Source organism: Piliocolobus tephrosceles, chromosome 10 (assembly GCF_002776525.5).
Source record: "Piliocolobus tephrosceles isolate RC106 chromosome 10, ASM277652v3, whole genome shotgun sequence".
Lineage (NCBI taxonomy): Eukaryota > Metazoa > Chordata > Mammalia > Primates > Cercopithecidae > Piliocolobus > Piliocolobus tephrosceles.
The window spans coordinates 119,961,337-119,982,043 of NC_045443.1; the positions used below are offsets into that span (position 1 = coordinate 119,961,337).

At 52.0% G+C, this 20,707-nt stretch overlaps 2 protein-coding genes across 2 annotated transcripts; both read left to right on the forward strand.

Moving 5' to 3' along the window:
- The first annotated feature begins 389 nt into the window (after positions 1-389).
- LOC116418959 (leucine-rich repeat-containing protein 43-like) lies at positions 390-3,459 on the forward strand. The gene is made up of 3 exons (XM_031936340.1): positions 390-654; positions 1,703-2,047; positions 3,443-3,459. The coding sequence occupies exons 1-3, from the start codon at positions 390-392 to the stop codon at positions 3,457-3,459; spliced, it is 627 nt and encodes a 208-aa protein (XP_031792200.1).
- A 1,182-nt stretch (positions 3,460-4,641) lies between these two features.
- Positions 4,642-20,499, forward strand: LOC111538136 (leucine-rich repeat-containing protein 43). Its single transcript, XM_031936388.1, has 9 exons — positions 4,642-4,927; positions 6,845-7,083; positions 8,098-8,285; positions 8,968-9,227; positions 16,951-17,092; positions 17,262-17,390; positions 17,473-17,661; positions 18,028-18,061; positions 20,343-20,499. The coding sequence occupies exons 1-9, from the start codon at positions 4,821-4,823 to the stop codon at positions 20,468-20,470; spliced, it is 1,416 nt and encodes a 471-aa protein (XP_031792248.1). The 5' UTR covers positions 4,642-4,820; the 3' UTR covers positions 20,471-20,499.
- The last annotated feature ends 208 nt before the right edge of the window (positions 20,500-20,707 follow it).

Genomic DNA, 20,707 nt, shown 5'->3' on the forward strand with positions numbered 1-20,707 from the left:
GGTATGAAACCCCTGACTCCAGGCTTAGAGAGACCCACCCTGGAACCCACTGGCTGGCTGGCTGGAGTCGAGAGGTTTGACCTTGGGTCCTCCTCCTTTCTCCAGCTGTCAGATGGGTATAGGATGACTTTCCGTGGGGAGTGCTTGACAGGAGCTAAGAAACAGGTCAGCTCCGGCGCCTACTGCCTGCGGGAACTGCTGCACTTAGAACCACCAGCTGTTATCCCATTTTTGTAGATGAGGGCAGAAGAGAAAACCTAGGTGGTTGGGGCCGAGTTGTCTGTGATCCGGATGGGGGGGGCTTTTTCCTCGGGGCAGGTGAGCGCGCTTGGAGAGGCCCCGGCCCCCGCGCACGCGTCCTGGCGGTTGCCTGGCAACGCGGCCCGGCCATGGAGGCGTCTTACCAGTCTGAGTCCGAGTCTGAGGCCTGGCCTGGGACTCAGCGGCCCGGGACCGGGACCGTAAGCGCGGCCGTGCGCGAGCACTTGCGGAAGCTGTGTCTGCGCGAGTTCCCGTGCGGCGCCGGCAGCTGGGTGCGAGCGCCGGGGCTGGGACTCTGGGGGCCTGGACCGGCTGCGGGGAGGCACGGGCCCGGGCGAGCGGGGCGGGCTGGTCCCTGGGGCCTGGGATCTGTGCATTCTGGGGGCCGCCAACGTGGGGGCGGGTGGGGCTCGAGGGTGAAGGTGGGGACCGGGCCGTGGGCACTGCGAGGGGAGGAGAGCGGGGCCCGTCCTGAGCACCTCAGCTGACCTGGGCCGGGGCCTCTCCCTGACTTGATGCCAACACCCCAGATTTCCAGTGGGCAGGTTCCTTTGGGGTGAAAAGCTTTTGTTTTGGGCAAAGAGTTCCACAACTTTTCCCAGTCTCCGAGCATTTAATGAGAGCCTGAGGCAGTGTGAGACGTGGCTCTGAGCCTAAAGCCTGCGACCTTGGGTCCAGGAGAAGGGGTTACCCCTGCATCCCACCTGTCTCCAGAGTCCTAGACCCTTCCCTCCCGTGGCTTCAACCACGAGGGGAGCCCAGGTGTAGCCCAGGAAGGCCTATTGCCCAGGCTGGAGCTTAGTGACGCGATCTCGATTTACTGTAACCTCCGCCTCCCGAGTAGGGGAGATTACAGGCAGCTGCCACCACGCCCAGCTAATTATTGTATTTTTAGTAGAGACAGGGTTTCACCATATTGCCCAGGCTAGTCTCAAACTCCTGACCTCAAGTGATCCACCCGCCTTTTTAAAAGGAATGAGATCTTTTAATTATTTTGTATCTCATCTCATCTGTAGTTATATCCATGGCTAATAATCCATCAAAATTATTGATTACTGTCTAAATTTCTTTTTTCTTTTCTTTTTTTTTTTTTTTTGAGATGGAGTCTCGCTCTGTCCACCCAGCCTGGAGTGCAGTGGCGTGATCTCGGCTCACTGCAACCTTCGCCTCCCGGGTTCAAACGATTCTCCTGCCTCAGCCTCCCAAGTAGCTGGGACTACAGTTGCATGCTACCATGCCTGGCTCATTTTTTGTATTTTTAGTAGAGACGGGGTTTCACCGTGTTAGCCAGGATGGTCTCGATCTCCTGACCTCATGATCCGCCTGCCTCGTCCTCCCAAAGTGCTGGGATTACAGGCATGAGCCACCACGCCCTGCCCACTCTCTAGATTTCTAAACTTGATCCCTAATCATCCAGTTTTATGATCTGTTCTGTTTTGAGCATTTGGTGTCCTTAAGGGGGCTGTGTCACACCTAGAGAAATCCCCACCTCTGCCACTGCAGAATAAGTCACGCTTTCTTCCTCAAACTTGGCGAACATGGAGAGAGCTGGTCACCAAAGAGGAGGATGTGGTGAGCCCCGGGGAGGAGACGGTGGAGGCCCTGCTGGGCCTGGTCCGCAGCCCCCACTCCCCCTGGGCTCTGCTGAATGACTCGAATGCAGAAGACAGTTTCCTGAGAGAACTGGCCATCCGGAACCCGCTGATGATCACAGACACCTTCTTCTACTCCTACTTCCGGTCCCTGCGGGTGGTAGACAAGGAGGCGAGTGCTGGGCACGTGGGGGGTGATGTTAGGGTGGCTGCTTCCCTAAGGGAGGTTGGGGGGAGGGCACCCTTCCCCACAGCGCCTCAGGGGTCCTGCCCTGGGGGCTGAAGCCAAGGCCAGCCTGCCCTCTGCTTCATCTCCCTGGCTTGTGTGCCAGGCAGGGCCAGCTACTCGGTCAGCCTTCTTCCTTTACCCCTGGAGGCCATTATGGCACATCTTCCACAGCTGAATTCTGCAGTGGACCCTCCTGGGTTCTAGTAAAGATTTTCCAAAGGGTCTGTGTTAGTTTTACTTCATTTAAACCATGGAAGTCAGGGTGGAGGATGGTTGGTGTAGTTCCAACTATTTTAATTTGTTACCAAAAAGCATTCTTTGTTTACATCAGTAACAGAGCCCAGGCTCGGCACGGTGGCTCTCTGGTGCTTGTAATCTCAGCACTTTGGGAGGCTGAGGCAGGAGAATCGTTTGAGTCTAGGTGTTAGAGACCCAGCCTGGGCAACATAGTGGGATCCCATCTCTATAAAATTTTAAAATTTAGCCAGGTATGGTGGTACACGCCTGTAACCCTAGACTCGGAGGCTGAGGCAGGAGAATCACTTGAGCTGGGGAAGTAGAGGCTGCAGTGATCATGATCACACCACTGCACTCCAGCCTGGGTGACAGAATGAGACCCTGTCTCAAGCAAGCAAGCAAGAGTGAGACTCTGTCTCAATGAATAAATAAAGTCAGCAAGCCAGCCCAAACATTGCCTGGAAACTTGGTCTCAGCCTTCCCCAGGCTTGGCTTTCTTTTTCCAGAGCCACTGGGAAGTGACACGGCTCTGGGGGACAAATAGGGTGACTGGTAGCAGTTTGCCAGGGACTTTCAGTTTCAGTGCAGAAGGTTTCGTGTCCTGGGAATGAACCCCTTCCGTCCTCGGCAGACTGGCACAGTTGGTGACCCTGGAGAAGGGAGGCCCCGCTAGAAAGGGTCCCGATGTCTTTGAGGCCACAGGAACTGAGGAGTCATGGATGGGTCACTGCAGCTTCTAGTCAGACCCTGCTCTGGGTGATTCCTGGACACCTTGACTGACTTCAGTGCCCAGAGTTCACTGTGGCTCTGGGGTAGGCAGAAAGGAGAGAGGTTCCTGCCCTCACAGATGGCTTATGGTCCAACAAAGGAATGGCTTATGGTCCAACAGGTCATTGGCCTGGAAATCATGCACCGCCTATGGTCAGAGAAGGATGGAGGGTGGGAGAAGCTCTTGGATCTCGGCAGAACAATGCAGTGCGGGAACGGCTTCCAGGGAAGCGGGGGGTGGGGAGGGAGGGGAGGTAACTGATGGAGGAGCTGCTGTCTTCCTAATGTGGACATGGGTTCTGTGCCCATGCTCCCTTGCCTGCTATAGCCCTCAGCTTCCTCTCCCCTCTTCCAGGTCACCCTGGTGGATAAAGACCTCCTGAAATTTCTAAAGCTGGAGGAGTTGGTACTGAGCGCCAATCGAATCAAGGAGGTGGATGCCACCAATCTGCCCCCCACACTCAAGGTGAAGGAGCCCTGGTCTGTGTTGAGTATTTGGGCCACCGCAGCCCAGAGGCCTTGCTCTACCCTGCCTCACATAGGTGTGGCCAGGGTGGGTGGAGGGTAGGGCCCAGCTCCAGGCTTTTAAAATGTAGGTCACTTTCCTAGAAAAGTTTAACATAGAATTACCGTATGACCCAGTGCTTCGATTCCTAGGTGTATCCATGAAGGAACTGAAGACAGGGACTTAGCCAGATTCTCGTACTCCAGAGTTCCGAGCTGCGTTACTCACAATAGCAGAAGGGTGGATGCAACTCAAGTGTCTATAAACAGATGAATGGATAAACAAACAAAAAAATGTGGAACAGGCCGGGCGCGGTGGCTCACACCTGTAATCCCAGCACTTTGGGAGGCCGAAGTGGGCAGATTGCCTGTTCTCAGGAATTCGAAACCAGCCTGGGCAACATGGGAATATCCCGTCTCTACAAAAATACAAAAATTAGCCGGGCGTGGTGGCTGGTGCCTGTAATCCCAGCTACTCTCGAGGCTGAGGCAGGAGAATTGCTTGAACCCAGGAGGTGGAGGTTGCAGTGAGCCAAGATGGTGCCACTGCACTCCAGCCTGGGCGACAGAGCAAGACTCCACCTCAAAATAATAATAAATAAACAATAAATAAATAAAAATTTAAAAAGCCCAAACAAGCAAGCAAACAACAACAGCAAAAAGGTGTGTGAGGCCGTGGATAAGAACTACAAGCAAGGAAAGTTAGCTTTGGATTTTTTCCTTATCCATCGAGGGGCCCTTTTGGCCTCCCAGAGACACATTCCTGTGGGTTGAGAAGGGGCCAGACGTTATGCAGATCCCCACTGCCAATCCAACATCACCCCCCATTCCAGATGTTGAAGTGTCTTTCACAAAAGGCAAAGAAACTTCCCGAGACCTGCTGCAGGAAGCTTTTCTTCCTGGGTTTTTTTTTTTTTTTTTTTTTTTTTTTTGAGACGGAGTCTCGCTCTGTCGCCCAGGCTGGAGTGCAGTGGCCGGATCTCAGCTCACTGCAAGCTCCGCCTCCCGGGTTCCCGCCATTCTCCTGCCTCCGCCTCCCGAGTAGCTGGGACTACAGGCGCCGCCAACACGCCCGGGAGGCCGGGTGTGAGTAATTTGTGATTCCGCTACCAAGTTTGCGGGACGGAGGGGCGGGGCCTGATCCTCAGCGCTGGCTTGGTGCCCTATCGTCCCGGGCCTTCCGTGTGGTCTGCCAGGTGCTGGAGCTCTACGGCAATGAGATCAGCAGCATGGAGTGTCTGTGTGCCTGCCCGCCCGCCGGCCTGCAGCACCTGGGGTTAGGCCACAACAAACTTCTAGGCCCCTTGGAAAGTCTCTACGTCACCGCTGATCACTGGTAACTCCAGAGCCCAGGTGGAAAGCGAGAGGGAGGGATTAAGTATCAGGTTGGGGCAGTTTTACCCCGGTGGTGTGAGAGCTCAACTTTGGTCTTTTCTGTAACTCCCAGTTGGCTGCTAACTCCAGACTTAACGGTTTATTTCTCTGAATCCCCCTTCAGTGGGATTTTGTAAACAAAAAGCCCGGGGAACAAGAGGTGGTGGGTGTGAAAGCCTTTGCTTTGGTGCTGTCTTTTAATTTTTTAATTTTAATTATTATTTTTTGAGATGGAGTTTCACTCTTGCCCAGGCTAGGGTGCTGTGTGTTGTCTCGGCTATGCAACCTCTACCTCCCAGGTTCAAGTGATTCTCCTGCCTCAGCCTCCCAAGTAGGGGTGTTGCAGGCACCCACCACCACACCTGGCTAATTTTTGTATTTTTAATAGAGATGGGGTTTCACCATGTTGGCCAGGCTGGTCTTGAACTCCTGACCTCAAGTGATCCACTTACTTCAGCCTCCCAAAGTGCTGTGATTACAGGCATGAGCCACTGCACTTTGCCTGGTGCCATATTTTAGAGGAGGGTTTCTCCCTTTGGGCTCGCTGGCATTGGAGCCCCATCATTCTTTGCTGTGGGGCTGTCCTGGGTATGGTAGGATATTGAGCGGCCTCCCTGGCCTTCATCTGCAGATGCCAGGGGCACCTCCCTGCTAGTTGTGACAAGGAAAAATGTCTCCAGACAGTACCTAATGTCCCCTGAGCAGCAAAATTCCCCAAGCTGAGAACCACCGCCCTGGAACCAAGCCCTCCTAGCGCCAGCCGCTCCATCGCTGTTGAAGGTTCAGGCTCATTAGGAGCCTGCAGACGGTTCAGCTCCCAGTTGATACTCAGCTTGGTTTCCTCCGTGGGTGAGCGGTAGAAAACTTAACATCCTGGACCTGAGGGGTAGGAGGGGGACCAGAGACCACCCAGAAAAGGCCATCAGAGGAAGCTGGGAGAGGAAGGCTTTGCAAAGCATTCTGTGAGAAGTCCCAGGACTTCAGCAGTCCAGCAAGGACGGAAGGGGTAGAACCGCCTCCCCGCTTTTCTTCCCCCAAGGAACCTGGAGGGCACGCCCTTGGGGGATCCAACCCCCTACTGCCTGGAGCGGGCGGATGCAGCAGGGAAGGGAAGCCCCTCTCTGACCCTGGTTTCCTCTTCCTCCTCTTCTGCTCTTAGGGGAAGAGTGAGGCCAGGATTGGGAGGCGCTGTGCTGGCAGCCGCCGCTTGGGTTTTTCTTCTGTTCTCAGAGCTGAGGTCAGGTTGCTTTCTAGTTTGTGGCAGCAGGAAAGTCACCGTGCCCTGCCCTGTGTCTTGGTCTGGCCACAGGCCTCGGCCCATGCTCTTTGCAGGCCCCTCCCAGCCCCCTTGCCTCCTGGGGTCCTGCCCGAGTCTGCCTTTGAGACGCCATCTCCTGCTTCTAGAATGCCCAGCCCTCCAGCCTCTGGCTCCCTCCTCCCAGTCCCCAGCGCCAACCCCACTCCTGCCCTGTCCACTCCTGCCCCTGTCCACAACTCCCCCATGGTGGCTGTCCCCTGCTGTGCCATCCAGTCTGCCCGTAGTATTTGTGCAGAGCCTCCTAGGCGCACGCAGTGTGCAAAACTCTACGGAAGCTACTGAGAGGTCTGGCCAAGAAGAGAGGAGTCCCGTGAGGGGAGGTCGGCGGGGGCGTCTCTGTGGCTCTGACTGTGAGGGTGGCAGTGCTACGGAGAGTGGAGACGAAGAGCCAGGCACTCATTCCCAACCCGGGGTTAACTTGGGTCAAGGGTAGGACAGGGTGTGCAGGCCATGGGTGGGCAGAGTCCTCAGGCCCAGGCCCGCCGTTGGTTTGGCTGCAGGGCTGCTTGGCCCCTGCTCACCTGGCTTCTTGACCCTCAGACGGTCCTGCTTACCTTCCAGGCCCAACCTCGTCTCCCTGGACCTGGGCTTCAATGACCTGACAGACCTGCAGAGCATGGTTGCCAGCCTGAGGACCCTCCGGCACCTGCGACTCCTGGTGCTGCAGGGAAACCCACTGGCCTTGGTGCCCTACTACCGCGGCCTCACCATCGACAGCCTGGCCCAGCTCTGCGTGCTGGACGACATCACCGTGTCTCCCAACGAGAAGCATCTCTTCCGGGGGCTCAGCCTCAGTGGCGGTGAGGGCGCTGGCATGCAGGGCGGGGGTGGCACGGGACACCCCGGCCTCCGCCTGGCTGTGCCCCGCCCTCCTGGGTCCGCACAGCCCTCTGTCCTGCAACTCCCCATTTGACCCAGACCCTAGTCAGGTATAGCCTCTCTTCTGGGTCAGAGTTTTCCGCCAGGCTTTGATTCCTGTGATTGGGATTTGGAGACAGAAATGACAGGGGGAGTCTGGGCGCGGTGACTCGCGCCTGTAATCCCAGCACTTTGGGAGGCTGAAGCAGGCAGATCGCTTGAAGTCAGGAGTTTGAGACCAGCCTGGCCAACATGGTGAAAACCTCATCTCTGCTAAAAATACAAAAATTAGCTGGGCATGGTGGCGAGTGCCTGTAATCCCAGCTACTCGGGAGGCTGAGGCATGAGAATCTCTTGAACCCGGGAGGTGGAGGTTGCAGTGAGCCAAGATGACACCAGTGTACTCCAGCCTGGGCAACAGAGCGAGACAAAAAAAAAAAAAAGGTGGTGCGGGAGGATCACTTGAGCCCAGGAGGTGGAGGCTGCAGTGAGCTATCATCTCACCACTGCACTCTAGCCTGGCGACAGAGCGAGACCCTGTCTCTAAAAAAATAAAAAATAAAAACAACCTGTAGGGACTTGGGACAGTTATTTCAATCAGCTTCTTCACCTCCCTGGTGGCTGGAGATCACCCCCTTGTGGTTCATGCCGCAAGGTGCACTGGAGGCTGCTTCAGGTCACTGTGACGCGCTGGGTAATACTAAGGTGACCTTCTGCAGAGCAGCCCTTACCACTTCCATATACAGATGAGGAAAACAAGCTGAAGGGGGTATAATGACACCCAGATCACTCCAGGTCAGCTTGCCGGAGCTGTGGCCTGAACCTGACTGCCTCACCAAGGCTCAGCCCTGAGTGCTGGAGAGAATCCAGGGACCTGTGCCTTCCCAGCCCTCTTGTTTTCTGTCTGCCAACTTCCATTCCACGGGGCACCCTGTCCTGCCCATTCCTCTCTGCAGATCTCTTGGCACAGGAGGCGCAGTTTGTGGTGACCATCGGAAACCTCAGAGGAGTCCTGGACACCTCTGTCCTAGACCCGGAACCCGGGCCCGAAGGCCCTTTCGTCGCTTATAGCTATTACGTGACGTACGATTTTGTGAGAGACGAAGAAGGTGAAGCGGATGAGGACACGGGCGAGCTGGCCGAGGTGTGCCCTGGGCTGTCCCTGGGAGTGTGGGAGGCTCTTATGAAGGCTGAACCACTTCGTGGGCCCCAGGAAAATCCTTTTAATTAATTCATTTATTTATTGAGGCGGAGTCTCGCTGGAGTGCACTGGCACGATCTCAGCTCACTGCAACCTCTGCCTCCTGGCTTCAAGTGATTCTCCTGCCTCAGCCTCCCCAGCAGCTGAGATTACAGGTGCCCACCACTACGCCCAGCTAATTTTTGTATTTTTAGTATAGAGATGAGGTTTCACCTTGTTGACCAGGCTGGTCTGGAACTCCTGAGCTCAAGTGATCCTCGGCCTCCCGAAGTGCTGGGATTACAGGCGTGAGCCACTGCGCCCAGCCCCATTCTGCAATTTCTACAACTCCTCCCATCTCCCTCCACATCAGAAGAAAACCCAAGGATACCATCCGACTAGCGGAAATGTGTTGACACTTGTCTCCTGCTCCCACGTAGAAGTGGTTCTTGCTTTTACTCTTAACATAGGTCTCTCAGAAAAGACAAAACTGGGTTTCTAAGAGCCCTCCTGTCTCCTAGCGTGGTGTGTCTGCTCATGCGTGAACCTCATCCAGATGTCGGGAGCTGTGTTACAGACACCCCCAGGCATCAGCTGAGCGTGTCCTGAAGACGGCAGCCTTGGACGAGTTTCTGTCTTCCTGCAGATCGTCAAGCCCTCTCCCAGCTTAGACTTATTAGTTGAGGAATCTCCTGAAGAGGTCGGTGAAGATGTCATCAAAGACCTTGTTGGAGGGGCCACTGAAGAGGTCGGAGGGTCTCTGGGGTCTGAGGCGGAGGAGTCAGGAGAGTCGGAGCTGTCTGTCATCTCGGGGCCTTCGACCATCTTGCAGACGCCGAGGGCCTCTGCAGAAGAGCTGGCCAAGTTGCGGCTGCGTATAGATCCCCGGCTCTGCCCGTCCCCAGGGTAAGGATGGAAACCTGAACCAGGGCAAGTGGTCAGAGCAGTAGGGTCACGAGCCTAGACCACACTGTGGCCTTCCATGAAAAGTCCTGAGGCTAGCTGGGCGCAGTGGCTCACACCTGTAATCCCAGCACTTTGGGAGGCCAAGGCGGGCGGTCAGGAGATCGAGACCATCGTGGCTAATACGGTGAAACCTCGTCTCCACTAAAAATACAAAAAAATTAGTCCCGGGCGTGGTGGCGGGCACCTGTAGTCCCAGCTACACGGGAGGCTGAGGCAGGAGAATGACGTGATCCCGGGAGGTGGGGCTTGCAGTGAGCCGAGATGGCGCCACTGCACTCCAGCCTGGGCGACAGAGCAAGATTCTGTCTCAAAAAAAAAAAAGGTCCTGAGACTGAGTCTCTCCGGGATCCCCCACCCCCAGGAATGGTTAAGGCGCCCACTAGGCTGTTCGCTGTGCTGGCAGCATTTAGATTTCGTGTTCAGCCCTCTTTTCTGAAGGGCTGAGCTTAGCTCAGTCCTTCTACTCTAACCATCCACTCAAAGTACAACTGAGTCCCACTTCCCTGATCAGCCAAGATTTTCGGAATGATTGAATTTCTTTTTTGGCGGGGACAGAGTCTCGCTCTGTCACTCAGGCTGGAGTGCAGTGGTGCGATCTCAGCTCACTGCATCCCCCACCTCCCGGATTCAAGCAATTCTTACGCCTCCACCTACAGTTCGGACTACAGGCGTGTGCTACCATGCCCGGCTAATTTTTATATTTTTAGTAAAGATGGGATTTCACCCTGTTGGCCAGGCTGGTCTCGAGCTCCTGGTCTCAAGTGATCCGCCCACCTCAGCCTCCCAAATTGCTGGGATTACAGGCGTCAGCCATCGCACCCGGCCTGAATTTCTTGAGTCGATTGAGAGATTATAAATTAACAGCCCTTTTCATTTCAGCCCTTGAGTGTGAAAACCTTTTTTGGTTTAACATTTTAATCCATCTAAGATGTATTCTCGCACATGAAGTGCTGTAAGGATCTTCCATCTTCCATCTTGTATATCATGTTCTTTCTTGCCAATCTAGTTCCATTCCTTCTTTTTTGTGCTACTTTTGTTATGAAGATTGTAGTAATTGTTATAAATATTAATTGTATTATAAACATATATGTTACAGACCCAACAATACATTGTTATAATTACTGCTTTATATAATCTATGTCTTGCAGAGAAGAAAGGAGAGCACAAAAAAAATTTTTTTAAGCTTGTTAACCTTCTTAGTTACCATTTCTGGTTCCTTTCATGTCTTCCTTTAGAATTGATTTACTATTGTGGCTCATGCCTGTAATCCCAGCACTTTGGGAGGCTGAGGTGGATAGATCACTTAAGTTCAGGAGGTGGAGACCAGCCTGACCAACATGGTGAAACACCGTGTCTACTAAATACAAAAAATTAGCCAGGAGTGGTGATGTGCACCTGTAATCCCAGCCACTTGGGAGGCTGGGGCAGGCGAATTGCTTGATCCCAGGAGGCAGAGGTTGCAATGAGCCGAGATTGCACATTGCACTCCACCCTGGGCAATAAGAAAGAAGTTCCATCTCCAAAAAAAAAGAAAAGAAAAGAATTGATTTACTTTCTGGTTTCATTCCTTCCCTCCCTCTTTCTTCCGTTCTCTCAATTGATTTACTTTCTGGTTTCATTGTCTCCCTCCCTCTTTCTTCCTTTCTCTCTTTCTTTTTTGTGGTGGGGGTCTCACTACGTCGACCAGGTTGGTCTTGAACTCCTGATCTCAAGCAATCCTACTGCCTCGGCCTCTCAAAGTGCTGCAATTACGGATGTGGGGCACTATGCCTGGGCTTGGTGTCATTTTCTTTCTCCATTATACTTCATTCTCACCCCCATTTCCTTCATGTTGTTATAGTCAAATATATTACATTTCTACATGTTATAGCCCAAACTACAATCTTATAGATGTTATCTTATGCTATTGTATTTTATTCTAATTAGAATCAAGGACAAGAAATATGTGACTATACTGTCTTTTGTAGTTGCCTACGTGATTACCTTTATTAGTGCTCTTTGTTTTTATGTGAATTTGAATTACCCTCTGGTGTTACTTCCTTTCAGCCTGAAGAACTTCCTTCAGGAAGTTAATGTATTCATGTATGCAACGTCTTTTCATGTTTCATGTAAGGCAGATCTACTGGCAACAAAGTTACTTTTTCTTTCTCTTTATATGTCTTTATTTCACCTGCAATTTTGAAAGATAGTTTTGTTGGATATAGAATTATTGGTTGACAGTTTTGGTGTTTTTTTCCCCCCACTACCCCAGAACATCTTTTTTTTTTTTTTTTTTTTTTTCCCGAGAGGGAGTCTCACCCTATTGCCCAGGCTGGAGTGCAGTGGCTGGATCTTGGCTCACTGCAACCTCTGCTTCCTAGATTCAAGTGAGCGATTCTCCTGCCTCAGCCTCCCGAGTAGATTCTGTCTCAAAAAAAAAAAAAAAGGTCCTGAGACTGAGTCTCTCTGGGATCCCCCACCCCCAGGAATGGTTTTGTAGTAGGTGGGATTACAGGTGCCCGCTACCATGCCCAGATAGTTTTTAGTAGAGGTAGGGTTTCACAGTATTGGCCAGGCTTGTCTTGAACTCCTGAGCTCAAGTGGTCCACCCTCCTCAGCCTCCCAAAGTGCTGAGATTACAGGTGTGAGCCACCATGCCTGGCCTACCCCAGAACTTTGAATATGTCTCCCGCCTGCCTACTGGCCTCCATTGTTTATGATGAAAAGTCAGCTGTTCATCTTATTGGGATTCCTTTGTCTGTCATGAGTCATTTTTCTCTTCCTGCTTTCAGGATTTTCACTTTGTCTTTCAGCATTTTTACTATGATGTGTCTGGGTGTGAATATGTTTGCATTTATCCTGCTTGGAGCTGGTCAAGCTTCTTGAATATATAGATGAATGTTTTAAATCAAATCTTGGAAGTTTTCAGCCATTATCCTTCAAGTGTTTTTCTCTATTCCTTTTTCTATCTCCTCTCCTTCTAGCACTTCTACTATGTGTTCTTCTAGTAGCTCTTCAGAAAACCCAAGGAAAATCTGGAGTGTTTACCAGGGGCCCATCTCCTTGGAGGGCTTTGAACACAAATTTTTGTCCCCCTAGTGCCCATGAGGTTGCCTAAAGTTCTCTTCAGCTCCTCAGCCACCACTTTTGGAATTGGCTCTGGAGCATTAATGTGGCACTAAGCTCATTCTCTTTGACTGTTCCCCTTTGCCCTGATGTTGGCCCTGAGAATTCTGTGACTTGGCTCTTTAGCACCTTCAACAGATAATGTCAATATTGTGTCCAGCTGACATGACTGTTCTCAGCAGGAAGGTTGGTCTAGTATAGTCCAGTCTACCATGTCCTAAAACAGAATTTCTACATTGATTTTCTAAAAATACATTTCATTTTTGCAGTTGAATAGATTTATTTTAAATTGTCTTAATTATATTCCTTAGTTTACTTGTAAGCCTTTATATTTCCATATAATTATTTGCCATGTAATTGCCCAAGTTCAACAATCAGCAAACGCCAGTCATCCACATACCATTTCTGGGCGTGATGCTGGGCATCGGGATTGCAAACAGCAAATCAGATAGAAAATGGTCTGTTCTAGAGGGTTGGGCACAGGGGCTCATGCCTGTAATCCCAGCACTTTGGGAGGCCAAGGCCGGTGGATCACTTGAGGTAAGGAGTTTGAGATCAGTCTGGCCAATATGGTGAAACCCTGTATCTACTAAAAATATAAAAAATTATCTGGGCATGGTGGCACATGCCTGTAATCCCAGCTACTCAGGAGGCTGAGGCAGAAGAATTGCTGGAACCCAGAAAGCAGAGGTTGCAGGGAGCCGAGATTGTGCCACTGCACTCCAGCCTGGGAGACAGAGCAAGACTCCGTCTCAAAAAAAAAAAAAAGATCTGTTCTATTTGGGCACTTACCTTTTCATGAAGGAAATGAACCAACAATAATTACATATTCTAATGTCACAAGTGGTGCATCAGAGGACGTACAGGACAAATCTCTGCCCCTAGCATGGGCACATAGACTTAGACACAAAGAACAGCAGAAATGAGACTTTTAATGGCAGTTTTGCAAGATCCGGTGTCTGGTAGGCAGGCACGCTGGGGCAGTCACAGCAGGTCATTTATCTCCTAGTGGGCAAATCCCTCCCCCAGTTCCTCATTGGTCGAGTACTATGGGGTTACAATCTTTCTGGGTGTCACCTAAGTTTCATTATCCCCTTATAAGGTCATACTGCGTCCCCTTCCCTACTCAAGTTTTGCTCTTGTCGCCCAGGCTAGAGTGCAGTGGTGCAAGCTCGGCTCACTGCAACCTCTGCCTCCTGGGTTCAAGCAATTCTGCTGCCTTAGCCTCCCGAGTAGCTGGATTACAGACGCACGTCACCAATCCTGGCTAATTTTTTTTTTTTTTTTTTGTATTTTTAGTAGAGACAGAGTTTCACTACGTTGGCCAGGCTGGTCTCAAACTTCTGACCTCAGGTGATCCACCCACGTTGGCCTCCCAAAGTGCTGGGATTACAGGAGTGAGCCACCATGCCTGGCCCCCTTTTATGGGCTGACCCTTCCTCTACATCCTGTTCGCTAAGCATGACTTTCTAGGTGCCTGAGTCGTGCAGTTTGTCACGTCTGCAAGTCTGGCTGCCAGTACTTAGATTTTTCATGCCTTGCAAATGGACCATTTAAACCGGTTTCTCACAGGAGGAATGATAGAAAGAAGATTAACTATGGAGGAAGGCAGGGACTGGCAAGAGACAGGGCTGGAGAGAGAGAGAAAAAAAGACCCCTTTCTCCTAAGGGGAAACCATCGGAAAGTTTTTCAGCAGAGGAGTAATGAGATCAGGTTTTACATTTGAGGAAGATGACTGCAGTGGACGTGGTGAGTGTGCAGATAGACTTTCAACTCTTCTACTCACTTCTCTGGTAGATTGTTGAGTGCTAGCCTTCATATGTTTGTAATCATTTATATACATATGTTATCACTGGTTTGGGGTTTTTCTAATGCCATTTTTTATTCAGGAGGGTCAACATTTCTTTAAGCTGAGAAGTACAATTTTTCTTTTCCTTTTTTTTTCTTTTTTATTTTTTTGAGATGGAGCCTCACTCTGTTGCCCAGACTGGAGTGCAGTGGCACAATCTCGGCTCACTGCAACCTCCGCCTCCTGGGTTCAAGCGATTCTCCTGCCTCAGCCTCCCGAGTAACTGGGATTACAGGCATGTGCCACCACACCCAGCTAATTTTGTATTTTTAGTAGAGGTAAGGTTTCTCCGTGTTGGTCAGGCTGGTCTTGAACTCCCGACCTCAGGTTATCTGCCCGCCTCTGCCTCCCAAAGTGCTGGGATTACAGGCATGAGCCACTGCGCCTGGTGAGAAGTACAATTTTTCACATTCTATCTTGGATTCTTTCTATGTGTCCATTTCACTACATTTCTTCTTCTTCTTTTTTTGTTTTTGAGACGGAGTCTCGCTCTGTCGCCCAGGCTAGAGTGCAGTGGTGCGATCCCTCACTGCAATCTCCACCTCCCAGGTTCAAATGATTCTCTTGCCTCAGCCACTTGAGTAGCTGGAATTACAGGTGCCCGCCACCCCGCCCGGCTAATTTTTGTACTTTTAGTAGAGACAGGGTTTCACCATGTTGACCAGGAAAGTTCGAGACCAGAACTCCTGACCCTAAGTGATTCCCCTGCCTCAGCCTCCCAAAGTGCTGGGATTACAGGCATGAGCCACTGCGCCCGGCCGAGATATAGTTAGTACATCATAACGTTCATTTTAAAGCGCATGAGTCAGTAGTTTTTAGTATATTCACAGAGTTGTGGAACCATTACCACGGTCTAATTCCAGAACGTTTCCATCACCCCAGAAAGGTACCCATTAGGCGTCACCTTCGATTCCCCTATCCCTCTAGTCCAAGGTAACCATTAAAGTACTTTCTGTTTCTATGGATTTGCCTGTTCTGGACATTTCATATGGATGGAATCACAAAATACATGGCCTTTTGTGTCTGGCTTCTTTCACTGAGCATCATATTTTCAAGGTTCATCCATGGTGTAGCATCAGTGCTTCAATCCTTTTTCTTTTTCTAATTTAATTTTTTGTTGTTGTTGTTGTTTTGTTTTTTTTTTTGAGATGGGGTTTCATTCTCGTTGCCCAGGTTGGAGTGCAGTGGTGCGATCTCGGCTCACTGCAACCTCCGCCTCCCAGATTCAAGTGATTCTCCTGCCTCAGCCTCCTGAGTAGCTGGGATTATAGGCACCTGCCACCATGCCCAGCTAATTTTTGTATTTTTAGTAGAGACAGGGTTTCACCATGTTGGCCAGGATGATCTGCCCGCCTCGGCCTTCCAAAATGCTGGGATTACAGGTGTGAGCCACCGCACCCGGCCTAGTTTCACGATTTTTACGTTTCCCTTGTAACACTTGGTTTTTCACAGTTTACAAGCCCTCGTTAATTTACTGGGCTTTACCTGCTGTGATATTTCAGTTGGCAACTTGGTCTCTACTTATCTTGGAGGGAAAATGTTCTCCATCCTCAGTGATGAAATAAGTTATCTATTCTATTTTCTTCGGGTTTCTATTAACGTTCAACTTGGACATACTTTAAATTTGTTGGAGTATATTATTAATTCTCCTTCATGCTGTGATCCAGTTGGTAGAACAATTTATGTTAAATCATTTCCCGAGTGGGATGCTGCTTCAGGATTGCCATGGTGTTCTGAGACTTGGGAAACTCCAGTCGCCTCTGTGTTCTAGCCTGGGGCTAGGCTGGAAATGTTTCTGCTATTTTTTTTTTTTTTTTTTTTGAGATGGAGTCTCACTCTGTCACCTAGGCTGGAGTGCCCTGTCACAGTCTCAGCTCACTGCAAGCTCCACCTCCCAGGTTCAAGCGATTCTCCTCCCTCAGCCTCCTGAGTAGCTGGGACCACAGGCACATGCCAACACGCCTGGCTAATTTTTTGTATTTTTAGTAGAGACGGGGTTTCACTGTTAGCTAGGATGCAGGATGGTCTTGATCTCCTGACCTCGTGATCCGCCTGCCTCGGCCTCCCAAAGTGCTGGGATTACAGGCATGAGCCACCCCGTCCAGTCTCTGCTTTTTTTTTTTTTTTCCCCGTAGGAGGGTCTCACTTTGTTGCCCAGGCTCGAGTGCAGTGGCATGAACACGGCTCACTGCAGCCTTGACTTCCTGGGTTCAAGCAATCCTCCCACCTCAAGCTGGGACTACAGGCATGTGCCACCACGCCTAGCTAATGTGTCTATTTTTTGTAGAAACAGGGTCTCGATATGTTGCCCAGGCTGCTCTCGAACTCCTTGGTTCATGCGATCCTCCCGTCTCGGCCTCCCAAAGTGCTGGGATTAGAAGCCAGAGCCACCACGCTCAGCCCTTGGCTGAACTCTTCACAAACAACTCTTGGTGCATTGTGGTTGGTTTCCGTCAGTTGCTCAGGGCGGTCCTGCCTCTGAAGGAGGGCTCCAGGCACCTTTGTTTTGCTGTCTCCTCTGTGGCCACATTCCTTTCTGGCCTTCTGGTGCCCTTGCCCTGCCTGGGGGCAGCCGGGCCCCGCCTCACGCTGTCTGTGGGCCTCGATGCTCATGGTCTCCTCGGATGTCCCCTCACAGTCCTGTTCTGGGTCCCCGGCCACAGCCCCTGGCTGACGGCACCCACGTCTTCATCTCTCCCTCCCCCAAGGACCGTCCTCTTCAGCACCACCCACAAGCCCTGGGCTGAGGTCATCCCGTGCAGCTACGAGATGCAGCACTCTCTCAGGGGCCTGGTGCCGCTGAAGGCCTTCCTGCTGGCAGGGACCACTGTGACCATCGTGGAGGAGAAGGTGGGCAGGCAGAGTCAGCGCCCGGCCGTCCACAGGCTGCACTTCTGCCCCTGTTCCTGCTCCCTGGTTAGATGAGGTCTCAGCGCCGCTCCAGAAAGGGTGAGGGAGAGGCGACCCCAGGCAGCCCACCTGGGCCTCTGCTCACTCGAGGATTCTCTCCTCCCCCTAGATTCTCTCCTGGCCTGTGGTGCTACCTGCTGTTGACAGTCCCCTGTCTGCCAAGAGAGGAAAGGGGGAGAAAAACAAGAAAGGGAAGGAGAAAGACAGGAAGGGGCAAGGAGAGAAAGAGCCGGCCAAGGTACTGGGCCATGGTGCTGGGGAGGGCAGCCTGGCCACATCCTTGCCTCGACATGTCCCACCCTCCTGTCCTCCCCTAGCAGGAGTGGAAGGTGCCGAAGAAGAAGAAAGAGCCGCCCAAGGAGTTCCGGCAGGACCCCCCCATCCTCCAGGTGCTGGGCCGGGGCCTGGTGATCCTGGAGCCCCTGCTTGCTGGGGAGCCCCTGGTGTCCACTGTGTGCAACTTCGGCATGGTCCGCACCTTGACATCGGACAGGCTGACACTGGCCAGGGTACAGCTGGGCCCCAGCCACATCCTCCACCTCTGCCTTCGCCCTCTCCACCGGAACCCTGCGGGCAAGCAAGGGCTGAGGGCCTAGGTCACCGGATGGGGAGGAGGTGGCAGGGAGGGCCTTTCCCTGGGTCATGCAGCCAGCCAGGCTGCTGGTGCTGCCGCCTGCACAGAGGGCGCCTCCATGGACTTTGGCCCAGTCAGCAGCCTTCCCCTCGGGGGTGGGCTGGGGCAGGCACCCTCACCAGGAGACCCCCGCCTTCCTGAACCTGTCAGATGCCTTGGAGGAGGTGGGCCCCCAGAGACACTCCTTCTCCAGCACCTCCCCTCTCCAGTAAGCGTCTCGTTTTGTGGTTCTTTCTCTCAGGATTCAAAGAAGATTAAGAAAGTTGCCAAAAAAGGTCAGTGCCGATGGTGGTGACTGAGGGCAGGGAGTGTCAGTAGGACTTGCGGAGAGCCAGCCCTGGTGGAGGCCAAAGGAACAGAAGGGTGGGGAATGGTAGCTTTGGCCTGGCCTGGGGAGAGGCCACATCCCACTTAGGATCCAGTGTTGTTATTTCTTCTCTGCAGCCCTCAGACCACAGGGCCTGTGTGGGTTGTGACGTGGGTGGGGAAGGCACCTGTGGTAGAGCCATGGGGGGCAAGGGCTTGGAGCTGGGGCTGCCTGGGGTTCATCTGCTTCCAAGGTATCTGCCTCCAGCTTCAGGCCATCGGCCCTTATTTGCTGTAAAAGGGACCTGGAATTGTCCTGTGGGGAGCTGCAGAAGCATCTGAAACGGGTGCGTCTCAGGTTTGAGGTTCAGAAAGAACATCCAGCCGGGAGGGAGAGAAAGGAGACAGGGAGAGCCGTGGGAGGTGGCTGCAAAGGCACGAGGCCTGATCACAGCAGAGCAACCCATATGCTGAAGCTGAAAAGTGGAAACAGGGCCGACGTGGTGGCTCACGCCTGTAATCCCAGCACTTTGGCGTGCTTATCACCTGAGGTGAGGAGTTCGAGACCAGCCTGGCCAACATGGTGAAGCCCCATCTCTACTAAAAATACAAAAATTAGCCAGGCGCGGTGGTGGGTGCCTGTAATCCCAGCTACTCAGGAGACTGGGGCAGGAGAGTTGCTTGAACCTGGAAGGCAGGTTCAAGCTCAGGTAGTGGGCTGAGATTGTGCCATTTCACACCAGCCTGAAGAAGTAAACGCTGGAGGGCACACACTACTGGACTTCAAAACCCAGGCCTGTATGAACACATGATTTGTGATACTTATCTGTGGGTTAAGATGGCCTTAAAAGGTTGTTTTGGCTGGGCGCGGTGGCTCACACCTGTAATCCCAGCACTTTGGGAGGCCGAGGCAGGAGGATCACGAGGTCAGGAGATCGAGACCATCCCGGCTAACACGGTGAAACCCCGTCTCTACTAAAAATACAAAAAATTAGCCGGGTGTGGTGGCGAGCACCTGTAGTCCCAGCTACTCAGGAAGCTGAGGCAGGAGACTGGCGTGAACCCGGGAGACAGAGCTTGCAGTGAGCCGAGATTGCGCCACTGCACTCCAGCCTGGGTGACAGCAAGACTCTGTCTCAAAAAAAAAAAAAAGGTTGGTTTTTAAAAATATCTCTTTAATGTTTGGCTTAATTGAAGACAGCTGGATTCTTATAGCTACACCTGCAGTCAACCGCTTGCAATATGTTGCTGTAATTGAAGTGCATAAAGAAAATCCAACCTCAGACCTATAATTGGAAAAGAGGGGAGTATTTTAATCTTCAAATAATATAATTTTTTTAATATTACACCAAATTTGACAAGTGGTAGTTTCTTAAAGGTTGTTACAATGTGAAAACAATCTATATTGAATTTTTCATAATCAGATTAAAATTAGTCTAGTTTGCATTTTGAATGGATATTTTACCATGCACGGTTTGTAACACGCATGAGTTACTTGTAAACTACAGGTTAACCGACTTATGCAGACATTCCAACTGTTGACACCTGTCAATATACAGTTTCCAAAAATCACGTTCTTTACTATCACCACCCACGTCATTAGGTCTTTGAGTATTGGAAAATTGGTAACTTCATGGTGGCAGTAACAATGTTATTTCATTTTTAGGGCAAATGTTATAATGTATTGAAATGCTTTCAGTTGTTTCCCCTTAAGTGCTAGAATTACTTCATTTTTAAGAAAATATCTGCAGCTGGGCGCGGTGGCGCACACCTGTAATTCTAGCACTTTGGGAGGCCTAGGCGGGCGGATCACTTGAGGTCAGGGGTTCGAGAGCAGCTTGGCCAACATGGTGAAACCCTGTCTCTACTAAAAATACAAAAATTAGCCAGTCGTGGTGACAGGCGCCTGTAATCCCAGCTACTTGGAGGTTGAGGCAGGAGAATCGCTTGAACCCGGGAGGCGGAGGCTGCAGTGAACTGAGATCGCGCCGCTGCACTCTAGCCTGGGCGACGGAGCAAGACACTGTCTCAAAGCAAAAAGCAGCCAGTCTTGCAACTCAAACAGCTGCGACTTATTAAATGATCTAATTAAATGCAATTTAATTTTCTTATTACGGTTAAGACCCGAGGACGGAAACTGAGCTCCCGCTGGGATAGGGCCCAGGGCTTGCATTTGGGATGGGTCAGAGCGACCGAGAACGCCAGCCCATCCGTCTCCCGGGGCTCATGCTCGCGTTTTAATTTTCTCAGAAAAGCCAAAAGCCGTGAATCCGATCTACGAAAGCGATTACCACCCCGAGCCCCTGACGGTAGAGGTGCAGATCCAGCTGAACCAGTGCCGCTCGGCGGCGGAGGCTCTGCGCATGTTCGCCGTGTAGGGCGTGGGCAATAAAGGCTGTTCCCAGCACTCCCGCCTCGGCGTCTGTCCCGCCGCGCGCGTCGGGGTGGGCGGGTGTGGCGCCGGCGTCCTGGGGAGGAGGAGCAGCCTCTGCCCGACCCGCTCGTGCGGACCCCAGGACCGGGCGCGGGACCCGTGCGTCCAGCCCCGGGCGCTGCGGAGACTCGCGGCTGGGACCCCGGAGGGCCCGAACCCGCCCCCGCCAGAACCTCCGCCC

What these genes read in the sequence shown, in the direction of transcription:
- LOC116418959 (XM_031936340.1), top strand. Translation starts at nt 390, where the DNA reads ATGGAGGCGTCTTACCAGTCTGAGTCCGAGTCTGAGGCCTGGCCTGGG. An exon ending in GCATTCTGGGGGCCGCCAAC is followed by an intron (nt 655 to 1,702) that starts GTGGGGGCGGGT and finishes TTCTGTTTTGAG; the next exon opens with CATTTGGTGTCCTTAAGGGG.
- LOC111538136 (XM_031936388.1), top strand. Translation starts at nt 4,821, where the DNA reads ATGGAGTGTCTGTGTGCCTGCCCGCCCGCCGGCCTGCAGCACCTGGGG. An exon ending in GAGAGAAAGAGCCGGCCAAG is followed by an intron (nt 17,391 to 17,472) that starts GTACTGGGCCAT and finishes CTCCCCTAGCAG; the next exon opens with GAGTGGAAGGTGCCGAAGAA. An exon ending in TAAGAAAGTTGCCAAAAAAG is followed by an intron (nt 18,062 to 20,342) that starts GTCAGTGCCGAT and finishes TAATTTTCTCAG; the next exon opens with AAAAGCCAAAAGCCGTGAAT.